The sequence below is a fragment of the Drosophila miranda genome, chromosome 2 (genome assembly GCF_003369915.1).
Source record: "Drosophila miranda strain MSH22 chromosome 2, D.miranda_PacBio2.1, whole genome shotgun sequence".
In the NCBI taxonomy this organism is placed as follows: domain Eukaryota; kingdom Metazoa; phylum Arthropoda; class Insecta; order Diptera; family Drosophilidae; genus Drosophila; species Drosophila miranda.
Genome location: NC_046675.1, coordinates 15,331,820 through 15,355,494, shown reverse-complemented (window position 1 = coordinate 15,355,494; position 23,675 = coordinate 15,331,820). Strand labels below are relative to the sequence as shown.

General features: G+C 45.4%; 4 protein-coding genes across 4 annotated transcripts; 1 reads left to right on the top strand and 3 right to left on the bottom strand.

Annotated features, from left to right (window-relative positions):
* Positions 1-125: 125 nt before the first annotated feature.
* On the bottom strand, positions 126-1,017 carry LOC108154403. Its single transcript, XM_017284673.2, has 2 exons — positions 919-1,017; positions 126-865 (listed from the first exon to the last, which is right to left on the bottom strand). The coding sequence occupies exons 1-2, from the start codon at positions 964-966 to the stop codon at positions 215-217; spliced, it is 699 nt and encodes a 232-aa protein (XP_017140162.1). The 5' UTR covers positions 967-1,017; the 3' UTR covers positions 126-214.
* A 666-nt stretch (positions 1,018-1,683) lies between these two features.
* Positions 1,684-2,645, top strand: LOC108154342. The gene is made up of 2 exons (XM_017284604.2): positions 1,684-1,793; positions 1,855-2,645. Exons 1-2 carry the CDS (start codon positions 1,752-1,754, stop codon positions 2,545-2,547), a joined length of 735 nt encoding a protein of 244 aa, XP_017140093.1. The 5' UTR covers positions 1,684-1,751; the 3' UTR covers positions 2,548-2,645.
* Positions 2,646-3,687: 1,042 nt separating this feature from the next.
* Positions 3,688-4,460, bottom strand: LOC108154293 (protein C19orf12 homolog). The gene is made up of 2 exons (XM_017284544.2): positions 4,037-4,460; positions 3,688-3,972 (listed from the first exon to the last, which is right to left on the bottom strand). The coding sequence occupies exons 1-2, from the start codon at positions 4,236-4,238 to the stop codon at positions 3,752-3,754; spliced, it is 423 nt and encodes a 140-aa protein (XP_017140033.1). The 5' UTR covers positions 4,239-4,460; the 3' UTR covers positions 3,688-3,751.
* A 7,907-nt stretch (positions 4,461-12,367) lies between these two features.
* On the bottom strand, positions 12,368-13,646 carry LOC108154260 (protein atonal). Its single transcript, XM_017284495.2, has one exon. The coding sequence runs from the start codon at positions 13,551-13,553 to the stop codon at positions 12,552-12,554; it is 1,002 nt and encodes a 333-aa protein (XP_017139984.1). The 5' UTR covers positions 13,554-13,646; the 3' UTR covers positions 12,368-12,551.
* Positions 13,647-23,675: the final 10,029 nt, after the last annotated feature.

Genomic DNA, 23,675 nt, shown 5'->3' with positions numbered 1-23,675 from the left:
GTAAAATACCATCAGAGATACCCCATTGGATTTTCTTAAGTGCTGATTGGAGACTACTAATCGCCCCTTATCTCATTCATAACGCTATATATAACCCCTCCATGGGGCAAAGTAAACAATTTGTAAAGAGCTTTTCGTGAATGGTTTACCATGAGAGAGTGCGAAAGTTCTGAGGGTTCTTAAGATTTAGTGCAGCATAGTTTACTCTTCCCCCTCACTCCATAACACAGGATTCGATACCGGCATAGACCACATCGAACTGCATCTTCAGCTGGTGATAGGCAGTGCAACTGGGTGTTTCCAGTTCCTCTAGCGACAACTCCAGCAGAATGTCCCAGCATAGCTCCAGACTGGAGGCCATGCGTTGATTGATGCCTCCAATGCCGGCCACGGTGCAGAGCAGCACGCCGGCATGGTTGAAGGAGGATTGCTTCAGCTGCCAGATCTGACAAATCTTCGATAGATCCGAAATCTTCTGTGCGGCCACATTCAGAAAGTTGGCCTCCTGCACAACCTCCTGCTCGAAGTGTTCCATTACGCTATCCAGAGATTGCCGGCAGATGCTATACTTGTCAATCAGTTCCCTATTGAAGTGGGCTACTTCGCGCTCGTGTTGCTTGAAGCAGGAGCCCCACTCCACTGTGTATTGGTGGTCAAAGAAGTCCTCTAGCCGCGCACTCACTTGCTGCTGTTTAGTGTCTAGGGTGTCCTTTGCCTGCTGCACTTGCTCGGCGTGTGCGTAGATCGCGTGATGCGTGTCATTCCATAGTTGATGGGCCCTAAAGCTTTCCTCGGCTATCAGTAGTTTCGTAGACTCGTAAAGCGGCCCCTGCTTGTCCCAAATCCTTCTGCTCGTACTCTCCACCTGTAATAGTTATTTGTTGATAAACGTTTTATTCTTAACATTGTAAGTATTACCCAAAGAAAGCTCAGAAGCAGCAGTGTACTCCTTACAAACCTCATCATGAAACTGATTCACTATTTGCGCTAAAAGATACGTTGTCTCATTAGGTTCCTTGCACTTCAGTAGAAGGTCTCTCCACTATGTAAGAGCGTATGTTTTTTGGTTTGGCTCCAGGTATTCCATTGATGTTCGAGCTTGATTCGCGTGGAAGCCCCCTGTTAAAAACAATCACATGCGGAACAATGTATTTGCGAAGAAAAACCACCTTCGATTTCCCTTCGAAAATGGAGTGCAAGTGTAAACAAGTATTCACTAGTCAAAAAAACGAGATGACGGTATCTTTCATTAAGCTAATGTTTAGTTGTCAATCCTTATCGCGGCAGATTCCAATGTGAATGTAAAGACTATTTGAGTATATACCAAGACATTTGATGGGAAAACATCATGATGAGTCAGACTATGCGAGGCTTTTCGAGAAAAGATTCATTCCATTCCTTGAAGAAAATGATTAATAAATACAAAAGGTGTGGAAATGTGGAAAATGTTGCTGAAAACTAAGACAGTTGAACATGGCCTTATCGACTTGATTTTACCCTTTCGAGTCTATACAACATTTATGAATTCTGTGAAAAATTTTCCAAATATTTATAGAACTATGCACCACAACAAATTCAAAGTGTCGTATAATTATGTTTGGCACCTTATGTGGATGGTGTCTTTCATTAGACAAATGACATATGAATGTCTATTCAGTAATGGCTTGCCTTATCGCTTGAGATTCCAATGTGAACGACTATATATACCAAGAAAATCAAAGACCCAGGAACAATAGACCGAAAACATCATTATGAATACCATTGGAATAATTTGTCTTCTCCTAAGTTTGTCTGTGAGTAATAGCCGCACTGATGATATAAAATCGTTTTCTCAACTTTAAATCACTCTTTTAGTCGATCCAAGCAGAGACAGTGGTCCAAAATGAGACCCACACAGAGACCGAGACCACGAACTATGGACCCATTACCATGGTGGTGAACAATCTGGCCGAGATTGCCATCAATGTGAGCGATGAGACGACCGGCCAGCTGCAGTCCAAAATGGAGCGCACAGTGCAGGATATAACGGGCAATCTGGAGGTATTGACCACCGATGCCATGGCCCAGCTGAGCGATGCCATATACGAGACCAACCAGCTGCTGGTGGGAAATCCCAGCTGCAATCCGGCCTGGAATCTGGACGAGCTCACGGCCAACATTACGGATCAGTTGGGGGCCTGCACTTTCGGATTGGGCAGCCTGGTAGACAGCTTCCGGCAGGAAGGCCAGCAGTCGCTCACCAATGTGCAAGGATTCGTCCAGCAGATCGCCCAGTTACCGTCCCTCTGCCAGATGCTGGGGCAATCGACGGAGCTGGCTCCACTCAATCCGCTGGGATTTGCCGGCGGCAACAACTGCTTCATCAACGGCATGGTCGAGATCAACAAGGGAATGGCACAGACTCTGCACAACGCATCCCTACTCCTGGTCCGCACGCGACAGCTATCGGAGGAGCAAGTGGCGCAGGCGCAACAGTGCAGTGACTCAGTCGTCCAACAGATCCGTCAGTTCCTCAGCGACGAGCGGGCCAACTGTGAAGCGCTTTGAGCAATGTATATGAGTTTGGGTATAAGGAGAAGGAAATATAGAAGGGCAAATTTATGCACCCACAGGAGGGCGAGGACTCGCCATATCCTGCTCACATATGTATGGCTTATGTATGACATTTATTTGACAACTTTTTGATTGATTTTACAGCTGCTGCTGCTGCTCGATCCCATATCCCATGTGATACGTATTGTATCTGCATATGCCGAATGCTTTGTATGCATTTTTCATACGAGTATTTTGGGTAATTTTGCGGCTAGTCGCAGGTTAAGTTCACTTTTCAAACTCGCATGCATACTAATTGGCCATGCCATTGTTCGATCGACCAATTGCCCAATGGACTTGCCAACGACACGTGGCAGCCACACGATGATGATACCCAACGGAAGACCAAACAACTCGAGCAACAGCTGGCCATAGAAAGAGATACTATATGTACGAATGTATGTAGGGATGAAGAGAGGAGAGGTTGTCGTATCGCTTGTCTGCCAGTTCCCCTAGCCATGTCCCTCCTTTTCCGCAGTGAGCCAAATTATTTTGACCTGCCCTTCGCACACTGAGCCGAATTTCACATCTAGTTAGAGCCAAACACGCTCTTCCACGTTGGCTCAGGGTCCACCGAATTGTTTACAGTGTAGACGGGGCAACGAAAAATGTCTACGACTCTTTTTATTTCGGCTCTTTGGCGCAATTTCCCTAAGAGTCTGAATTTTATCTTATTTTTACTGCTTGTAACAGTTGTTGCTGGTGATGATGATGATCGCTGCTGTTGCTGTTGTTGCACAAATTCTGTGATACTCCAACATCTGTTGAGCGTAGCATTGCTAGATCTCTGACTGAGTCTTGGTGACGCTAGGCGCGCGACTCTTGCCTATTGGAGCCCGAAGACACAGACTCGAATAAGATAGCAGAAAAATACAAGTGTAAGCACAAATGAGCGATAATTGTGGTTTTTGATTTCAGAATTATTGAGCGCAAATGATATTTAGATAAGATAAAAGCATTTGATTCACAGTCAGCAAAAATCGTATTAAGATGCAAGGAACTACTGTGTCCACGACTAAAGAACACTGCAAATAGAATAATTGTTTTAAACAAACTTCCGCTTCTGATGATACATTAACTGGATTCAACTGCTGGTCAGGTTTACAAAAATATAAAGGCTTTTATTTGTTTGCGCCGCATGGCTACGGGTGCAGAGTAATCAGTTAACGATGCTCAATCCCAGTTGCTCGGTGGCGAACGATTTGAGCACGTTCATTGCAATATCTTGTACACGTCTATTCCTCATGATTAGGGCGCCAATACTCAGGACATCCTCGTAGCCTACATTGGCAACAGCATTGATCACATGCTGCTCCAGTTCTATGCGCTGGCTTTCCGTCAAATCGTTCATAATAATTTCGCGTAAAGACTTGAACTTTCCTTGAAAAAGATAAGACACATCATTAGGAGATAACAAAAGTCCACTTAGAGAAGAGTTACTCACCTTCGGTCAACCCGTAGGCTGCGAGACCACCAATAGCCCCACCAACAGCTAGGCCACGGGAGCCCATCAAGAGACCGCCAAGCAATGCACCAGCTGCACAGAGGGCCGCTCCCTTTGCCGTCTCTGTGAATGTCACTTGAATGTTGCGACGATCAGCCAAAATAGCCAGAGCCTTTATTATCTCCCCCGTATCGATGGGCATTATTTGTTCTTTGCTGTTCAATAATTTTCTGGAAACTAAATCGAACCTCAATCCGCTGGAATTTCTTGTGAAGCTACGGCCAAAGATGAGCGATTCTTGATAGAACTGCGAAATCGATAGCTACACTGTCGAAACGCTTTCGAAAGCTTTCGGTAGATACTATATTTTATTTTACTCAAAATGTAGAATTTTTTTGTTATATGAATGTATTTTATAATATTTCTACATCCAAAAATAGCATTGCTTACTTGAAACGACTATTATTTCCTCTTTTGGAACAATGTATTAATACGAATATAATAACTTTTACCTTGAGAGACACATTGGCACATGCTAGTGGAAGTGGAATGATTCTTTAAAAATCTTATAACGTGTCTAGATCGCGTTTAAAAATCGCTGCCCGATTTTCGTTAATTTTGATTGATGCGGCTTTAATTGCGTCGTGGGTTCGTTCAGTTCCCAAAAACTGCTACCGAAGAGGAACTTTCGGGTAACTGTAACTAGACTAGACGCGGCGGCGGTGCCTTATGTCGGCCGTTCTTAGGCCGCCGGATATCTAGCAGTTGGGATGGTCTACTGCTTGAGGCTCGGCTCTCCGCCTGCGAGCCAACTGGCGCGCCTTGCACACACAATAGGGAATTATCATTATTATTATTATTTGCTGTCTTCAGGACGAGAAGGAGAAGGAAGAGCACGCCGCGTGGCGTGCGAGTGAAAGCCACCGAAAAAGGACAAAACCCTGGCGGCCAAAGCGAGATAGATAGCCCACCGCACACTCAAGCCAAAGTGCAACATATGCTACTATGTTCTCCTGCTCCTGCTCCTGCTGCTGCTCCTGCTGGTGCTGCTGCTGCTACTTCTGGGACGCTCTGGCTGAGGCTAAGACTCAGAACAAACGTGCGGCGCACGCCGTCATCTGGTGCCACTTTTGACTTCAAAAATTGGATTGCCTACGTTCGCTCTTCGGGTCTGCTCTCCGCTATACGCTTCCTTTTCCTCTTCCTCGTTCAGTTTGTACACATTACTTGGTATATTTTTTGTATAGCTGTTTCTTTTACGGTTGGGGTTTTTTTCAAGGAAGCAGAGCCACTCGGCTCAGGTCCATGCCCGTGGCTGCAGTTACTGTTTGACTTCCGTTAAGCACGAGTGCAGGAGCGAAAGAGCAGACACCAAAAACGGCAACAGCAGGATAAGCCGCTTAAAGGACACGGCCATACACAGTCAGTAGGATCCCCAAAAGGATCGCTGGAAAGGGTTGCCTGCCGCAACCTGGGGAAATGAGGTGTGAGGCCGACAAGGATACACATACGGAGCTCGGCTTACAAATCCCAATTGAGCGCCGAAATCGCGCGCATGCCTGGCAAATGAACACGTGTGCCAGCACCAGCACCAAAACCAGGCCCGATCAGATCGGTGCGTCAGCTGGCAGTCCCGAATATACACTGACATAATAATTGCTCTGCCTATGAAACTGCTAGAAGAATCCTATGATACTCCATGTCGATGAACAGGAAAACATTAAATATTTACTACATGAAAAGTACGATCGATTTTGGGTTAAAAGATAATTCCAAAAATATCTTTAATAAGATTGTGTTATATGAATGAATTTGATTATTTGTGACTTTGTTAATTTTCAATCATAGCTTTCATATAATTTGAAATACTACCTACGAGTAAAAACTGCAAGCGCGGTTTTGAAATACAAAAATATATTGGGGAGTTTATTGCAAATTCGAAGTATGGAGATGCGATCAACCACGCCTACAACATCATTTATGTATCGTGCAAAGGACACTCCAAAAGTTAGCTTTTGTTGCAATGTGTAATTTTCACAACTTTTATACAAACTAAACTTTGATTTCATTTCCAATTCAAAAAAGATACAAAACAAAACCCTATACATTATAATAAATCGTTTCGATCAACAAATTATCCACCATCAAGGCGTATACAATTTTCAAATCGGTTTTCCAATTGCCGTAACCAAAAGCAACGAAAACAAAAAAGTTAATTTACATTAAATTCCAATATCCTTTAGAAAATAAGATCCCAAATAAATAATGGAACTTTTAGTGGAATGGAGAGACAAATGTGAAATTTTCCAGAGCGCGCAATTCAATTAGAGATCTCGCCGCAAAGCGTCGGAGCACGAAAAATTAAGCAATAAAATTATTTATGGTTCACGCAAATTCAATGCGCTGGACAGCATCAAAAGGAGCCACAAGAAGATGTGCCGAATCGCCGGGACTCGCCGGGACTCGCCGGGAGCCGCAGAAATAGAGCAATAGCCATGAATCAGGGGACGGCGAAGGGTAATAAAATGGGTAGGAATGGGTTCCAAGGATCCAGGACTAGGCCGATTCGGATCGGTGTAGGCCTTCGTTTTCGCTTTCATTTTCGTGTCATAATGTGTTGTAAGTAGTTGCCTTTGTTTCGTTGGCCAACACACAAAAGACTTGCCATTGTTCTATTGTCTGCTCAAGGACCTGACTGTCCTGTGCCTGGGAACACCCGGGAGTTTCTCAGCATAAGAGTTGCATTCAGCATCAGCATCATCGCTGCTGCTGTATCAGTTGCTTCGACCACAATTTGACTTTCTGACCACCAACATAAAATGTTGACAGGCGGAACACGCCTCTAAAATATTGTGCGAAGCGAGTCCTGTGCGGTCTCCCTACCCCGTACACCACATGCACCTCTAGCTATAGCTTCCCTGAACCGCCTTCAGATCGGACTGGACTGTGCTGGGCTGGTCTGGGCTCTTGGGCAAATCAATTGATTGCCTTTTGACAGTTATGAGCTGATCACGTTGCTATCTTGATTGCCAGCAGTGTGTTGCTACCCCGTAGCCGCCAGGAGTTTATTGTTATTGACATTTTAGTCGGATGGAATCACACGGATTATATCTACTAATTGCATGTCGTACAAGATCCGATCCCTGTGATCCCTTTTGTCGGCACGTAGCGGCACTCCTTGATCACAAATATTTTATTAGCAATCACTCAAAGTCTGTTGAAATCTTGGAAATTGTATTTGAAGTATTTGTGGAATCTCTGCTATACGACTCCGAATTATTATCAGATCACAATCCTTGCAGTTCAAGCTTTGGCTGTAATCCTTACCAATCTCCCACCAGACCGAGCTTAGCTCTCGGCGGTCACCACCCGTGCGAATCTTGAGTTCAAGAAGCCCCACTTTCACGATCGTTTAAACACAAATCGGCTGGAAAATCACGGCTTGCTCAACCTCAACTTAACTTGGAGCCAAGTCAACCCTCGCCGAAGGTGATAAAATTTCGCACATTAATACTTAATTACTTGAATAATTGGGGCCAAGGGATTAAGTTCACACTCACTCCAGGTCGCGACAGTCCAAAAAGCGTCCCAAGTCGAGGTCCAGTCAATGCAGGTGGTAGCCACTAAACCAAAGCAACAGCTCAAAACACAACGGAAAAAAAAAACGAGCCCGAAAGACGTTTCAGGACCTTCCCTTGGCAGTGGGCAAAAGATGAAGTGATGCCAACGCCACCGACGTCGTTGACATTAAATTGGATGGTCGTCCAGTCCAGTCCAAGCCATTCCACTCCAGTCCTGTGTCTTTTGTGTCCCGTCCAGTTGTCCATGTTGCTGTCTGCTGAGCCGGGCTTAAGCACAAAATACGAGGGCACCCTGGTCGCATTTTTCACACGAAATCCTGATTAATAAATATATAGGTTCCAAAATATTACTGATAATTTGAAAAGTCGTCAACCTGAGCGCAAATTTGGCAGAGAAGGGGGGGAGAGAGAGAGAGTGAGAGAGGGGGATCTCATGTGGAGTCTGTGCGAGGCTCCGGTGCCCAATTACAAGCAAATGAGCTGGAAAACTGTATCAAATGACCCAATGTCAATACAAAATTACAGACAACGGGTAGGACCATGCCCAGGGGCAGAGACAGGACTCGGGGAGAAGAATCTTTTGTTCATAAATCGCAGTCCAGACCAAATACTCAGACTGTTCTCCGCCTCTGGCATCTCCCAGGGCCCAGAGACCTCTTAACGTGACAAAGCGATGGCGATGGCTTGCGTGTGGCAATTTCAGTTAAAACACACAGCCAAAAAGGATTTTGGGGGCTCTTAATCGATGAATACTCTAAATATAAAGATGCTGCATAGAGCTCCTCCGACACCACAAAATCCAGTATTAATATTATGTTCATTTGGATTATATGAGTTATAGGTTCCCAAAAGATCATAGGATTCCTTTCAGAAAGAGAACCGAGCCACAGAACTGATTAACTTTCATTGGCAGTGCATCCGGAATTCGTTGGGGAGTTATCTTCTCGATGGATTTTTTTCGCTCTGCTATCTTTTTGGTAGCATCTTAACGTTTTTGTTGTGTGTTAATTTGATGCCTCGCCAAAAAATTGTCAAAAAGTCCACAAAGACTTTGATTTTTGATGCACTTTCACTGGCCGCCGCACTGCTGCCTGTCCATCATCCTCGATCATTTGCTGGCTGCATCGTGAGATACTGAGAACTTTTGGTATGGGTCTGGGCTTGGGTTCTCTCGGCTTTTGGAGGTGGCCCACCTACTTGGCAGAGTCTCTTGCTGTGGTTCTGCCTGTGCCTGTGGCTGTGGCTGTGGCTGTGGATGGAGCAAAGGCAAAGGAGGCCGAAAACCGAAAGTCACTCAACTGTGCCGACGATGCGTCTCTGTGTGGCTAATTGAGTTACCCAGAGATCTGGCAGAGACAGTACCGTTGGCCGTGCGAATTATTTGTCAAACGGGTAACGGTGAAATCTGTTAGTGCTCCCGATGAGGACGATGATGATGATGATGATCGGTAATCGGATCCTGCCCTGTCGCACTGATTGATGGGAGATGGGATGCATAGCAAATCGTTTGACTAATTGCCGCTCCGCTCTGTTTGCTTCCCCTTTGGGCCAAAACTTCCCTAAACAAACGGTGACCTTTAATAGAGTCCTTCCGCTACTTTCACTCCCACTCTCTCGTAGATCTTCCAGGCAGGTAATTTCTCTTGTGCGGACCGCACACAATGCCTGGGACTGGTCCTGGGACTGTGCAGGGGCGTGGCTGGCGTGATTTCGTGTCGCTAATTACAGACTTTTGGCATTTTACGCTGCTCGTTTTATGACTTAATAATTGCATTCATTTGGAATGGACTTTGAGTTGGACTAAAACCGAATTCGAGGCCCACACAGCCATCGATGCACACGCGACTTCTGCTGAGAGAAAGGATATGCTATGCCATCCATGATCCCAGGCCGGGACTCGCATCAATCACAAAACCTCGGATATCATTTTGGGCTCTTTGAGTCTGCAGCCCTGGAGGCAATCATTGCGCAATAATTAAAGGATCAGCGCAAAATGTTCACACAACAATGCCAAAACACACAACGGCGGAAACGGAAACTGCACTTGAAGGCACCAACTGCAGCAACGAGGCAGAAAGATACAAAATACCACTCTTGTGGTTAGTCCTTTCAAAAATTGATGGAAAATGTGCCCAAAAAGGCATGAGAAAATGTTTTGTATCCAAAGGAAATGGCATAAAAAAGGAAAAATGTACAAATAATTTGAAAACGTTGGCAAAACCGCAATTAAAAATTGTTTGGTGGTTGAGGGAATACAGTAGATTGATAGGACTACCTGTGGAATAGTTATTTTATAGAAGAAACGAGATAAAGCCCTAATTTTTCGAACAAAAAAGTATATCCAAAATGATTCCAATCCAGTTTAAAATATTCCTTCATTGACCAAAGAAAACTTCGAATAAAACCGAACATCTTCAGTTCCATGATTGCACATAACGAGTCCATTTCCTAACTACCACAAGGCGAAACCCATGCTGTCGCTTTTCTGACTCAGAAACCTCTCCGATCCGATCCTGCCCCATGGCGACACTAACAAGAAGTGACAAATTGATGGTGTTAAAGCTCATTAACTTATTTAACGCAGATACAGATACATGTAGAGATGGAGGTACATTTACGAGCACTATACTCCCCAACTACTTATGCTTTATTTCCAGAGAGCTACAAAAATGTACGAGACCTCAAGAATCTCAAAATAAAGCTCGCCAATTATCGACATGACAAATTTTGCGACCATTCATTCGTGCCCCAGCCGGTTGCAGACAGTCGGTGTCTGCCTCGAGACAGGGGGAAACCCACAAAATGTGCAACAGGGCGACGCACCCCGAGCCGAAGCGAACCACAACCAAAACGGAACGAAACGGACATCGAATGCATAATAATACGTGTTAATAATGCTCAGGCAAGCTGTCTATAAATTGACAAAGACATGCAAGGCAACTTTGTGACTTCTGCTGCCCCACTCCTGCTGTTTCTTCTGCTGCCGATGGTGCTCCTGCTCTTCTCCCCTTTCTCCTACTCCTTCCTGCTCCTGCTCCTGCTGCGGCTGTTGGCGGCGGCGGCGGCGGCGGCATTGCCAAAAGCTGACTGGGGTCGAGATCCCATTCATGAATTCTAACTAATTGTATTGGCAGGCAGTTGCATTTTGGAAGCTGGATCCGAATCTGTGCAGCTGCATGCAGGTGGCAGTGTCAGTGGCAAAAGCAGTGGCAGGGAGATATCCTCCACGTAGCTCGGTTGCACAAAGCTCCGATCGGCAGGAAGAGTCGAATTCGAGTCGCATCTTTTCTTGTTGTTGTCGGGGAACGATGGGACCCAAACAATTTGTGTAATTGACAAATTGACGGCAACGCTTTGTGCGGAAGCGTTCGAAGCCGTAAATTGTCGCTAACAAGAGCAAGGCGACAGGGCTAACAGGAATCGAGGTATCGCGGGGGATCACGGCCGGATATCGGGGGTATCCGCATACAAATAGCTATAATTGCCGCGAGGCCTGGGGAGACGCCCGCACCTCGCGACCACTAAATTAAGTCATTAACAATTTAACGAAGCCCTGCCTGTCGATGGCGGTGCCGCTAACTAATTATGTGAATTTCGTTTTGATTATGAGGTCCGAAGTCCCTAAATCCCCGGTAAATCCAATATCCAATGGCCCAAGAGCTTTTGCGGCGACGCCCGAAAATTATTTTATAAAACAAACAGAAACAACCCACGAAATCCGGCCACTGCCCATCCCCATCCCCATCCCTTGCCCTGCCCTGCCCTGCCTGACCCTCGTCTGCCGCCTACAAATGCTCCGATTCCCATAGTATGTGATCTTGAGGTCCCTTTACGAACGGGAGCGGGAGGTAGTCGATCGTCAGCAGTCGCGCTATCAGCAAATTGGTTTTGGATCTTCCGAATGATTGACTGACTGACTGGCTGACTGGCTGTCGTACCGGGTGCTGCTCTGCTTTCTGCTGAATGAATCGCCCTGGCTTTGGCTTCGGCTTCGGCTTCGGCTTCGGCTTTAGCTTCAGCGTCAGCTTAAGACAGCTTAGCCGGCCGGCTCCCTCTGTTGGCTTGGTTTATCCGCCAGCAACGATCATCGATCGAACTTCGCCTTAAACGATTTGTGAGTGGCGGCGCTTGATTTTCGGGACTCGAATCGAATCGGACATTGCATGCGACCTGCGACTGCTGAAAGCAGATCATCCCAACACTTAACTTAATTTGGCAGCTACACTCTGGCGCGCCGTGCCGTGTAATTATTGGCACAATACTGTTCTGTGGATCGCTGACTGACCGGACCGGACCGGACCGGACCGCACGGCTCCTCCTGCAGATCGTTCGCGTATTTGTTTTGGGCAGGCTTGGGGCTTGAGTAGCCGGCCCTAATTTTGTCGACCTGTCTACAAATTGATCGCGAAGCGCCAAATCGATCACCTTCCCTCATATAATAAAGTTTAATTCAATAGGCGCGACTGTGTGAGAATTGATGCCCCTGGCCCTGGCAGATAAGCGTGGAGGAGTCTGGAGAGGAGCAAAACAATTCTTGAAAAGCGGAAAGATCGTTCCTGATCGAGATCTGGATATTATGTTGGATTATTTCTTTTAGTTTTACTTCTTTGGGGCTCACAATTTTAATTGCAATTATTACAAATCCAGAAATATTACAGAGCTCTGCAGATATTGATTTACAGATCAATTAGCATAAGGGTCTTGGTCCTTTTCTTTCCCAAAAATAAATACAAAGAAAATTATATGTGTTACTTGTTGTTTTATTTTGTTTTAATCTGAATCATTGTCCTCCATTTAAACTAATTAACTAAACAATAAACAAGTGATAATTTACTACTGGGCTCCTAGCTATTTACAGGCATTAAAGGTACAACATTTGGCAAGGCTCCAACAATAACTAATTTATAACTTTGGTGTCCTGTCCGCTCGCCCTCTCAGCGGAGCAGATCACCCAACGCGGAGATGTAGGTTTGGGCCATTTGCAGGGTCTCGTGCTTGGACAACTGACGATCGTTTCCCAGGCAGGGCAGATACTGGCGGAGACGATCGAAGGCCTGGTTAAGATTCTGCATGCGACGACGCTCGCGTGCATTGGCGGCCAGGCGACGCTTCCGCTTGACCACCGGCGAGATTTGCTTGTTTCGACGCTTCTTGCCGGAAGTAGATCCCGAAGCATCTTCACTGTCGCCATCGGCCAGATCGAAGGAGCCGTCGTTGCCGTCAAAGTCCTCGGCCCCGCTGCCAAATAACATTAGATCGTCGTCATCCTCCACGCTGTCATCGAACAGAGCGGAGTTGTCAAAGTCAAAGCTCTGGAACTCATCAGCGTAGAGATTTGCCGGAGCCGTTGCCGTTGCCGTGGAGCTAGAGGCACTGCTGGTGGATGAGGAGGTGGCTGTGGCTGTGGCTGTAGCTGTGGCGGCAGTCTGTTGATTCTTCTTCGTATAGCTGCGCTTGGGCTTGACTGCGGCAGGAGCTGTTGGCACTGTCTTGCAAGTGCCCACATTGGAGGAGCCCATGACCTCCACTGACGGTACCGATGAAGCTATCGGTACTTCTGCGATGGATGGTGGCGGTGCTGCTGCTGCTTGTGCCTGCTCCAAACTGAGTCCGTACTGCTGAGCGTGCTGGTGACCCATGTTGCAGCCATTGTTGTAGATGGTATTTAGATCAACGTATTCGGGACTCTCTGAACGATGGCTGGCCGGCGACGAAGTGATCCAGCCATCGGAGCTGGCCTGCTCAAAGCTGATGAAGCCGTTTCCCGCCAAGTAGCTGCTGGAGTTGGCCAAAGCGTTGCCATTGAACTGATAGTGGGTCATGCCCGGACTGTAGGCGGCCATCGGATTGAAGTAGGGCTCAGTGGCGGCTGTCTTGAAGCCCTGCAAATCCTCGGACGTCTTGTAGTAATAGCGATAGATTTCACTGGACGACATGTTGGATGATATGTGGATGTGGATGAATTACAGTACAGAATGATGAACCGTTCGCTGCGGATGCTGGCTGGCGAGTTTCTGACTGGTCTCACATCCTGGCGGTGGTATTTATACTCTGAGAGAACCCACCACTGCGCCGCAGGTAAGGGCCAGGTAAAGGGAAACGAGTTGCCTGACGACCTGAGAACCCGGCCCGAACTGGGACTGGGGGCAGCACGTGCCGCCAGAGCATGCCGGCCAATGACGGTCGGTGGTGAGTTCAGTTGAATATGAGTCTCTCTTCGTTTTATTTTGCCGTACGTCTGCTTTCGTTTCGTTTCAAAGGAGAGAGAGCTTAAAATGGCGCCCCGATAGAAAACGTAGCTATCAATGGTATATCTAAAGCCGCTAACAAGATGATTATAGGGTTTTGTGCGCCGCTGTGCCAACCGGAACAGGAATGGGCGGAAATGCAAACAGAACTTAAAGACAAACAATCCCCAAAACAGGATTAGGGCCGACCGCAAAGTGATGCCAAAATTTGCCAAAAATCCATCGGATTGCCGCTTGACCATCGTCAATGATTTGTCAGCACCAAATGGCAGAGCGAGAGTAGAGAGCCTTACAAGTATTATCTTATCTAAATCGCCGAGAGGGCAGGCCCATCTACCTGACCTCGGGATAAACCTTTACAAATTTACCGCCGTCAGGCGATTCGGCATGCCGACTAAAGATCGAACGAGGACGGAGCAAATATCGCAATGAAAAATCTTGTTTATTACAACTTGGCAAATTTTCCAATTGATACGCCTGTTCCAAGGACCTGCTTGAAGGGTCCAGGGATGAAAATGGGCACCGCCGGCGCTAGCTTGTTAGGCCAGCGTCAAGGACACGCTTGGATAGACGTGGACCCTACACCGTCCATCGCTAATAAGCGTGCCCGACACAGACTAGGAGTTAGGTTAACATTTTAGCGCCTCGCAATTAATACTCGTAACGTTCGACGATGAAAAGGGAATTTAGTTGTAGTCCCCGGGAATGACACAGCGAAACAGGACTCGCACGGTGGTCCTTCGATCCCATACCACCTTAGGAACCGCCAACGCCCCTGGATCCCTAATGATTCGCTGGAAATCATAATGCAATCCATAATATCCATTTTCTGTACTGAACTCCCGCGCAATCTTTGAAGTCCCGCGCCCACCCATCCGACTAGTAGCACGCCCCAAGGAGCTGTGTATGTTCCTTTGGAAATTCAGCGCTATCCTATCTGCACATCGGCAGGCAGCAGGCAATAAAACGCTGTCAATTAGATAAAAATGTCACACAACAAACCGCACCAAGCCGAGGCCCGATGAATTTATTGGACGAACAGGTAAACGTGCCTGCTCTGCCCGACTGCCTGCTATCGATGACTCCGATGGCCCCTAACCAACCATGAATGTCCACCGATGTCCTGTGCAATTTACGAGCCGGTTGCGGCCACGACAGTTGTGCAAGTGACGCCCTCGGTTACACCTGCAATGCAATGTACAGCGAAAGATCGATCGCATCCCCTAGATGCGCATCTCTCTCTCTGGGCTGGCTCGTTGTAAACTTTATGCTTATCGGCATTAGCTGATGTCCAGGCATCCGCCAACCGACTAAACTCTTGCATCGATCGATTTGAAATTTACATTTACATTGCCCCTCCAGTACACGTGCTGGTCTCCAGTTTGGGGCAGAGCAGAAAGAGTTAACACAGTTCTCTTCATTTTTTTGTGTTGTGCGGTTGGGCGCCTTGCGTGCCTGTCAGTTATCGAGTGGACGCTTGATGCCTCCTCGTAGCTGCTTGATATGAGCCGAGCAGGACCCATATACCTCCAGACTAAATGCCTCGGCATTCCCAGGCCTCATCATTGGCATCATTATCATGATAACGGGCCGTTCCTTTCATGTCAATGTACATAAATGCAACTTGTGCAGGGAAACAGTGCTGCGGCTGAGACTGAGGCTGAAGCTGATGTGGAGCAGCTTCCAGAAAGCGCATGACAAAAGCAATTGAAGCCATCGGAGTGCTGTAATATGGAAGCATTAATGCCCTAACCACGAATTAAGCAGACAAATGGAAAGATTTATCTCTAGATGAATCTATTAGTATCGCAGGATGTCCGGCATTCAAGTTTAAATTTGTGAGAGCTCAAAGGAAACGAATTAAGCAGTCATATTTAAGCAATATCGCTATATCTTATATCTAATTTAAGTTTACTTTTGGTCATATTGTATATTTTCCCTTGCCAAACATAATGGTCTATGGAGTCCTACCGCATCGTCTTGTACCCTTTTCAGAGACCTTTCATTTGACATGCGGAACGTGTAGGCGCTGAAGAAGCAACCAAGAAGAAAAGTAGGCGCACGTCAACGACTCCCATTAGCAAGTCGCTCTGGGCCGTGAAAGTGTTGCTCCAGCTTCAGATTCTGCCCCATCTCCAGCTCCAGCTCCAGCTCCAACTGCTTCTGCGGCCCAATTCTTTTTTTCGACTGAAATTGAAAAATTTGTATGTTACTTATTTTATTAGCATTTAACACACCTCCGACCCATAAGAACGAAAGCAAAAGCGAAAGGAGCTGCACTTGGGCCCTTGGACATGCGATGATGCGTGGCGTGCCATCTTCAGATCTTCAGCAGCACTCCAGCTCCTCCTCCTTTCTCTCGATGTGGGTGGCCGTCGGCCGCAATGCAAAACGGGATTCGTGTGCGGCATTTTGGCAATTGTCAAATTGAAAATTCATTAAAGGCAAATTAAATATGTAAATGCCAGAGCCCAAGTCGAGGAGCGACAGGCGACAGCCTGGTCAACGTTCATGACCATTGTTCCCCCACTCGACTCGCCGGTATGGATGAGCCCCAAACTGTTTGACTTGGCTATGCAAATATTGACCACACATTCCCCCAGGGGGCAGGAGCATTCCATGGGCGCAGAGCCATTGAAAAAATTGAAAAATATCATATGTACATATGCTCCAACGGCAGCGATAAAAAGTCAAGTGGAAATCAAAGCAAATACGAAGGCTTCAAATGGGAGCAAATACTGGATACTGGATACTGGGTACTGGATACAATTCCATTGGATGGGGGTTCATAGCCATCCATCAATCCATCGCACAGGACACGGACCTGTTCGAAAAATTGTTAAACAAATATCGCATAAATTGCACATTGTTCGAAGGAGTGGAGTGCACGGAGTAGCCGGCAAATTGCTGATGGCATGGGTTAATTCCCATGAAAATTAAAACTAGATTATACACACGTTGATGCCCATGAGCATGGGCTGTCCTTTGCACCAGGACTCTTGCAGCGCCCACTGTGTCATTGTTTGGGCACGCCCATGCCCATGGGCCAGTTCTGCTCGTCTTGGGCCGCCTGTTGTGCCCTACGCTTTGTTATAGATTGCATACACTGATGGTTATCGTCTAGAGTCGGGGCTCAGTGCAGATCTGTTTAGATTGGATCTCTAAGACCGTAGTCGGGCAGTTTTTGTCGCACGGCAACCGACTTTGATGCCGCAATTTGGAATCGGATTCAGTTGCTAGGGTCTTGTTTTGCCAACACTCGAACCGATCACAATCTGAGGTGATCTTTGGCAACTGCTTGGCGCCAGTCCTTCCCCCTGCTCTCCTTCTGGAATGATCATTCAGATTTGACTAATTCGATGGCATTAATCTTGCAATCAAGAATTAATTTCATGCTGAAGAATAGGACTCATTTTTCGCTTCCTTATTGGTTGGTTCCACCCTCGTTTCCGAGTCGGAAGTGAGACTCATAATCGACGGACAAATTGTGATGGCAATTGGACAAGGGTGTTCGGGATTGGGTCCCACGTTAATTCAAATTTGAAACACTGCGAGATTGGAAACAAAAGAAAACAGATGAAAACTACGCAATCACTTGAGAAAAATCAAAAAGGCTCTAAAGGACCTCGCTGGAGTCTCTCGCTCGGTCTTAGCCTTAACCATAACAGGTGGCACGGAAGCCGCACAAAATAAAAATGATTAAAGCAATAAAAAATAAAAAGAAACAGAAACGAAAACGAAAATGAAACCCCGCCACACACTCGCACACAAAAGACGGAAAAAAGGCCACGCCACGCAAGAAATAACAACAATTTTTAATAAGATTTTGAAAATTTTGAAACAACATTGAGAGAGAGAGCGGACTAGAAGAGAGATGGGATGCTGCCCCCTGCTCCCTCCCTGCTGTTGCTTAACTTCCGATTTCGATTGCCGATCCGATCCTTGGGCGTCTACCAGCAGATCGGAGCGTAGCGTAGAGCGTAGCGTGGAGGAGCGTCTACCAGAAGTGTGAGAACATTTTGCGGAAGGATGTGGCTAGAATGAAAAATGATTGTGAAACGCGAAGCAAGGGTTCACGGCACCACGTGGTCAAGATTCACTTTCGAGTGACTCACTCCTTCAGCCCCTGCAATGGGTATGGGTATGGGTATGGGTATGGGCATGGGCATGGAATCTCTTGAATGGCATTGAAATTACCAAGGAATTCTCGTCGTTGCGTAATTGAGCATCTAATTTGCGGCGGCAGGCGGCAGGCAAAGCAACAATTGCTGGAACCCCTCTCTCGCTACAAACCGAGATCCAGCGATCACGATCCCTCGCTCTAGATGCACTTCATGAATGAGACCACAATGGGCCATGTCTGGGTTTTACTGGGCCTGGAAAGTGTTTTCCCCGGAACCCTGAAGTGTGCCCCATCTCCCAACGCCCATTCACTTGGTCGCGGCAGCGGCCACTCGAGCGCGAAACAATTAACAAGTTTTCGGCCTTTTATAGGAGCAGAGTACAACAATTGCTATATTGTTGCACTTAAGATTTGTTCAGTGAGAGAGTGTGTGTGCTGCTCTGCAAATTCCTTTGAACTCACCCTCTGAGAATGCGACTGACCTTAGCAGAGGAGGGAGAGAAGGGTGAGGCCCAGGACCATAACAGAAACAGAGGCCAGAGGCCAGAGCTTCGCTGAAAGAAAACGAAAATGTATAATAATGAGCCTGCAGCGCATATAAAATGTAAACTAAAGATACTATTTATATGCATTATTTCGGCTGAAAAGGAAGTAAGAAATTACATTTAATTAGGCGAAGCAACAAAATTCGCGTACCGTACGCCAGCGAGATCAGATCGAAGCGGTGTCTGGCAATGGAGTTGGATCATCAGGAGCGGGAGCGGGATCGGGAGCATCTCCAGTCAGAAGTCAGACCGATTACCACCGAAAACGAAAACTGTTCCCTCCACAGTCCAGTGCAGTCCAGTCCAGTCCAGGAGTCTGAAGCCGATGCCTCTGGGTGAAATTCGCACGTTTAACCTTTAGGCAAACAAAAATTAACAGAACACAGAAAAACAGAAACAAAAAAAAAACAGCAAGAGAGGCACCGAGGCACAGGCACAACGATCCAACAACGATCAGCAATCGAAAACTGCGAACCTGTTGAACCCAAATGCAATTTTCATATCACTTTGATTGCTGCCCGGGATGACACGCGTGCGCCGGCTAGAGAGATGAGATAAGCTGCCGATGATCAGAGAGTGCCCTGGACAGACCCCAGAATGAAGATGAGCCAAAATTAGGGTAACAACCGCGACGCTTAACCCAAAGGGAACACAGCCACAAAAGGCAAAAACAAAAAACAAAAGCGAAACTTTCAAACGGTTTCAAGGATTTCGCTGAATGTCTGGACTGTTGTTTCTTCCTCCGTTCTTCTGGGTTTTGGTTTTGGTTTGGTTTTCTTTTTTTGGTTTTTTTTGGTGTTGAGGTCAGTTTATTATAATTCCCATTTCCCATAGGTGCCATTGGCAGTTTTGGCACCTCTCAACCGTCGTCTGTCTGTTGTATCTGTCTTTCTGACGGGGTACTAGCACTTGGCCCAAAGTCAAGTAGCACACATAACACTTGCTTTGGTCGTCGTCCCCTGCCTCCAGTCTGGGCTGGGGTCAGACGAGAAAGACAAAAGAAATCGAAATGAAATACAAACAAATCCCAAACGGTCGGTGTGAGAAATTACTTTCTAGGAAGGATACTCCAGGAGCAGCAGCATCAGCAACAGCAACAGCAGCAACATGAGACTGTCAACGAGGCTCGATCGTTGGTAATTGATATGTTTTGCCTTCGTTGGACGGCGCGCCGTAAGAAAAAGTGAAATGTAAATCGTAACTGATATCGATGGGCCGTTCGGGTAATGTAATTTCTCAACATCAGTTCATGAAATTGAAATTGAAAAATTGCTGATCTGATAAGTAGCCGTGTTACAGCGGCTACTGCTGTGCGTCGATCGCCCTCGAAAGGGGAGGGATGTGGGAAATGTTTTCTAATTTGAAAATCAAATTCCATTAAACAAGTGTGTTGGCTGCGCTGACAGTATTCTTGATCATGGAGGGAGGTCTCTCGTCTCTCGATGCTAAGGTGACAATTGCATTATATGAAAATTGATATTTTTCAACCGCAAGTGTCAATTGTTTCGAATGAATCTGAGGCTGGAGTGACCACACAGGAGTGCTGGCTAGAGCAGGTAGCCCTCTGAGCTGGCCCAAAAGCAGTTCCCAGCAAATTAAAGGAATGATCAATGATCTTTGCTTGTAAGGATCCTTTGATATTTGCAATTTGCAACAGGAAAAGGCGTGCTAGATAATTGGAACTAGATCAAATGTGTGAAAAAACTCAAGTACTTGGCAATTACGAGTCAGTAGTGCAATGTCTTATCCTTCACAGGAGGACTTCGGTGGGAACAAAGGCTCAAGTTCGATAAATGATCTTCAACTGAAAGAAGAAAGAACCAATCAAACTCATAATTAGCATAATTACAAACCAATAAGCCGACGGACGCCAGGACAAATCCCAAGATGGAGAAAGGTTTCGGAATCTCTGTCTGAGCGATGATGATCGCTCTATTTCGATTTCCAGGAATTTCCTCGCATTATTTGATAAATCGACCAGAAACTCGTGTCTGACTTAACGCCCTCATAGCAGAACAGAACAGAACAGAAGGGGTTAATTGGCCTGCGGACGAAAGGATAGCAGGATAATTTCTGTGGCTCCGTCCCATGGTCCTGTTCTATCACGTGTCTATAGAGGGCTATGGCTATTCAGTCGTGAGTCGTCGAGCGTACAACTTTAATTGCCCCAATTCAGAAGGGGATGCGTTGGCGTTGGCTTTGGCTCGCTCTTGACCACAATCCTTCGCTTGTTTGCACTGCATTCACATATAGAATTCATATACCGATTGGATGCCGAGGCACACAAATATAAACAATAATCAATCTCTTCGAGGGTTGGGCAAACAGAACACACACAAATAACACACAAAGAACCAAGGCAAGGACATGCTGATGAGAAACTCTAGAGCGAGCGAGCGGATTTGAAGGCGTTTTTGAATTGATTATTCCTTTGGGTTTAGGGGCCACAATAGAATTGAAATGTGAAAGGAGCTCTCTAATTTAATACATATTTATGAGGAAAATAGATCAATGCCATCTCGATGATCAATGCCATCCAAGGAGGAGTAGCGCTTCCACTCCGCTGCTGCTGTTCGCTGAAGCAGCGAGCCCACTTCTCTCATTAACTGTTTTCAGCATTTTTTACCTCTTGACCACAAGTTAATTTTTAAACGCTTCATTAACTTTTTGGCCACACGCGTACCAAACTTTTTTTCTTCCAGTTTTCTTTCCTTTTTCGGGACTCGGGCTCGTCTGACGCGCGTCTGCCTGCCATGGAGGTCGTCTTATGGCCTGTTCTTGTCTCGTCACGTTAGCTGCTTAATTGCTCGACTTGCGGACCTTGGTCTAAACACCTCGATCTCCACCTCACCTGCTCCAGGGCCAGGGGGAAAGAAGCTTCAGCACCACCAAGCCAAAACGGAGCGAACGCTTTTTACTTCCGATTTTTTTTTATGGTTTGCATCAATATTTTTGGAAATGCAGTGCCAGGCGACAGCTGGCACACGCTTTTTTCGGATGATTTGGAATCCATACGAGTACAAGACAAGCAGCAAGACAACACGCAGCGTGTGTGGCATATTTTTTGTGGACAACGTGGGTGTAGCAAATAGAAATACGAGTGAAAGTCCTGCCAGATGGTGCTGGGAGAGATGCAAGAGCAAGTGTCAAAGCTGAGTCAATTATTAATGTTAAGATTAATCCATTTAAATTACGATTAGAAGGGAAAATAATAAACCATCACATAAATAGACAGAATACATTACAGTAGGGGTATAATTGATTTGTCGTGAAAGTATAGGTGTGTAACACTCAAAAGTATATATATTCAATGGCCGAGCCGATATAGCCATGGCTGTCTGTCCGTCTCAAAGACTATTAGAGCTTTGGAAACCAAATTTTTGCATCCAGACTGCTGTAATATCACACTTTTACAAGTTTATTTCAAAACAAAAATTTGTGGCATCCACAGTTTTGAAGATACGAAAAAACTAAAGTGAGAAAATATCTACCAGATTGCCGATCAGATGGGTCAGATCGGAATATTATTATAGCCAGAAAGAACAAACGAAATTTCAGTGGCTACGCAATCTCTTCCAGTCTCTTACTCACTTACTCAAAAATAAAAGTCAAATTCAATAGACCAAGTGGTGTAGGATCCTTAAAATTCGCCCTTGAAGGCCTACGTATCAAATGAAAGGTATTGAATCATAGATCAGGAATATTTTGATTGATATATTTTGATATAACCTCGTCCAGTTGAAGTGTATGTTAGTTAGAGTATTGATTGAGTGGAAAACTCAAAGAATTTTTAATTTGACTGTCGTTTTTGCCGACTTTTGAAACCAACACCGCGCGCCAAACTCCAATCGAATATGCACCGATAGTAATCGACAAATAGTCCCTGGGAACTTCCTTTCGCAACAAATTTCCCTTTAACCTTTTTAAACCTTTTTTTAGACTAATTCCAACAAATGCAAGTGTTTAAAGTAACCAGTCAAGTGGAAAATAGATTCATTAATTGGGTAAAATTATTTAGGCAGGGCTGAGAGATCAATCTTGCTAGTAATATTCGGCGGAATATCAAAAACGAGGAATATGTAAAATTGAACTTGAATTCGTCAGTTTTTAAGGTATATTTTTAAAATGAGGCGGTATATTTCGGTGCCGTTCTGAGGGTCATACTGTAGAAATACTGGTTTTCGCCGCGCTCCCATGGTATTTTTGTAAATTTCATCAATCTATTAATTTAATTTTGAATTTTATATAGAAATCCAATAAAAGCAAGTATTTCGAATAAGCCAATCATGTATAGAATTGATTCATCAATCGTGCAGAGCTGAGTGGGCATGGCTAAATATTCCATATAGATAGTAATATTCAACGGAACAAAGAATATGAGGAATTGGTCGTTTTTTTTAATTCGCCGCAGTTCGCCCCAGTTCGCTTTAGCAACAATGAGTCTCATTCCATACACAAATGTTGCGCATTCCATACACAAAAGTTGCAGCAACATTTACTTGAAACCCGTATTGTAGTCGAAATAAAATACTTACAAGCAATTTAAAGATGTTAGAAAATAGAAAAGGTATTCATCTATGGGATAAAACTAAGTGGGCAATGCTGAAAACTTTATATAGCTTGAAATATCCGGTTTTAGCAATACCCGGTTCGCAACAGATGAGTCCCATTCCATACACAAACATGTTGCTAATTCCATGCACACATACCCTGGGGAAAGGGATGATATATAATTGCGGAAATGTGTGTCATTCCAGGCTCTAATTAATGCAGAAACTAGATAGTCTCTGTTTTAAACGATATTTTGCAGCTCATCGTCTGTCTACAGAGACATAGAACTGGTACTGGGATCAGGATTTATATACAAACACCTAATCAAATGCATAAATAGACCAAAAAAATGCAATCTAAAACAAGGCCTTTATTAATTACATTTGAAAGCAGCTTGGAAAACAGTATCTTCATATAATATTCACGAAATAGGGTATACAAACGCTCATACCCTGGTTGACAACAAATGAGTCTGCAAATACCAGCAACATTGACGTCACAACCTGCGACTATTGAACAATTTTGTTGAAATCGTGTTTTTGTCAAAACAAAAACATGCAAGTACTTAAAAAACGTTAATCTTGATCAAAA

Coding starts and splice junctions, on each gene's coding strand:
- LOC108154403 (XM_017284673.2), bottom strand. CDS start 966: ATGATGAGGTTTGTAAGGAGTACACTGCTGCTTCTGAGCTTTCTTTGG. Junction 866..918: donor TGCTTCTGAGCTTTCTTTGG/GTAATACTTACA, acceptor TAACTATTACAG/GTGGAGAGTACGAGCAGAAG.
- LOC108154342 (XM_017284604.2), top strand. CDS start 1,752: ATGAATACCATTGGAATAATTTGTCTTCTCCTAAGTTTGTCT. Junction 1,794..1,854: donor GTCTTCTCCTAAGTTTGTCT/GTGAGTAATAGC, acceptor TCACTCTTTTAG/TCGATCCAAGCAGAGACAGT.
- LOC108154293 (XM_017284544.2), bottom strand. CDS start 4,238: ATGCCCATCGATACGGGGGAGATAATAAAGGCTCTGGCTATTTTGGCT. Junction 3,973..4,036: donor AGCCTACGGGTTGACCGAAG/GTGAGTAACTCT, acceptor ATCTTTTTCAAG/GAAAGTTCAAGTCTTTACGC.
- LOC108154260 (XM_017284495.2), bottom strand. CDS start 13,553: ATGTCGTCCAGTGAAATCTATCGCTATTACTACAAGACGTCCGAGGAT.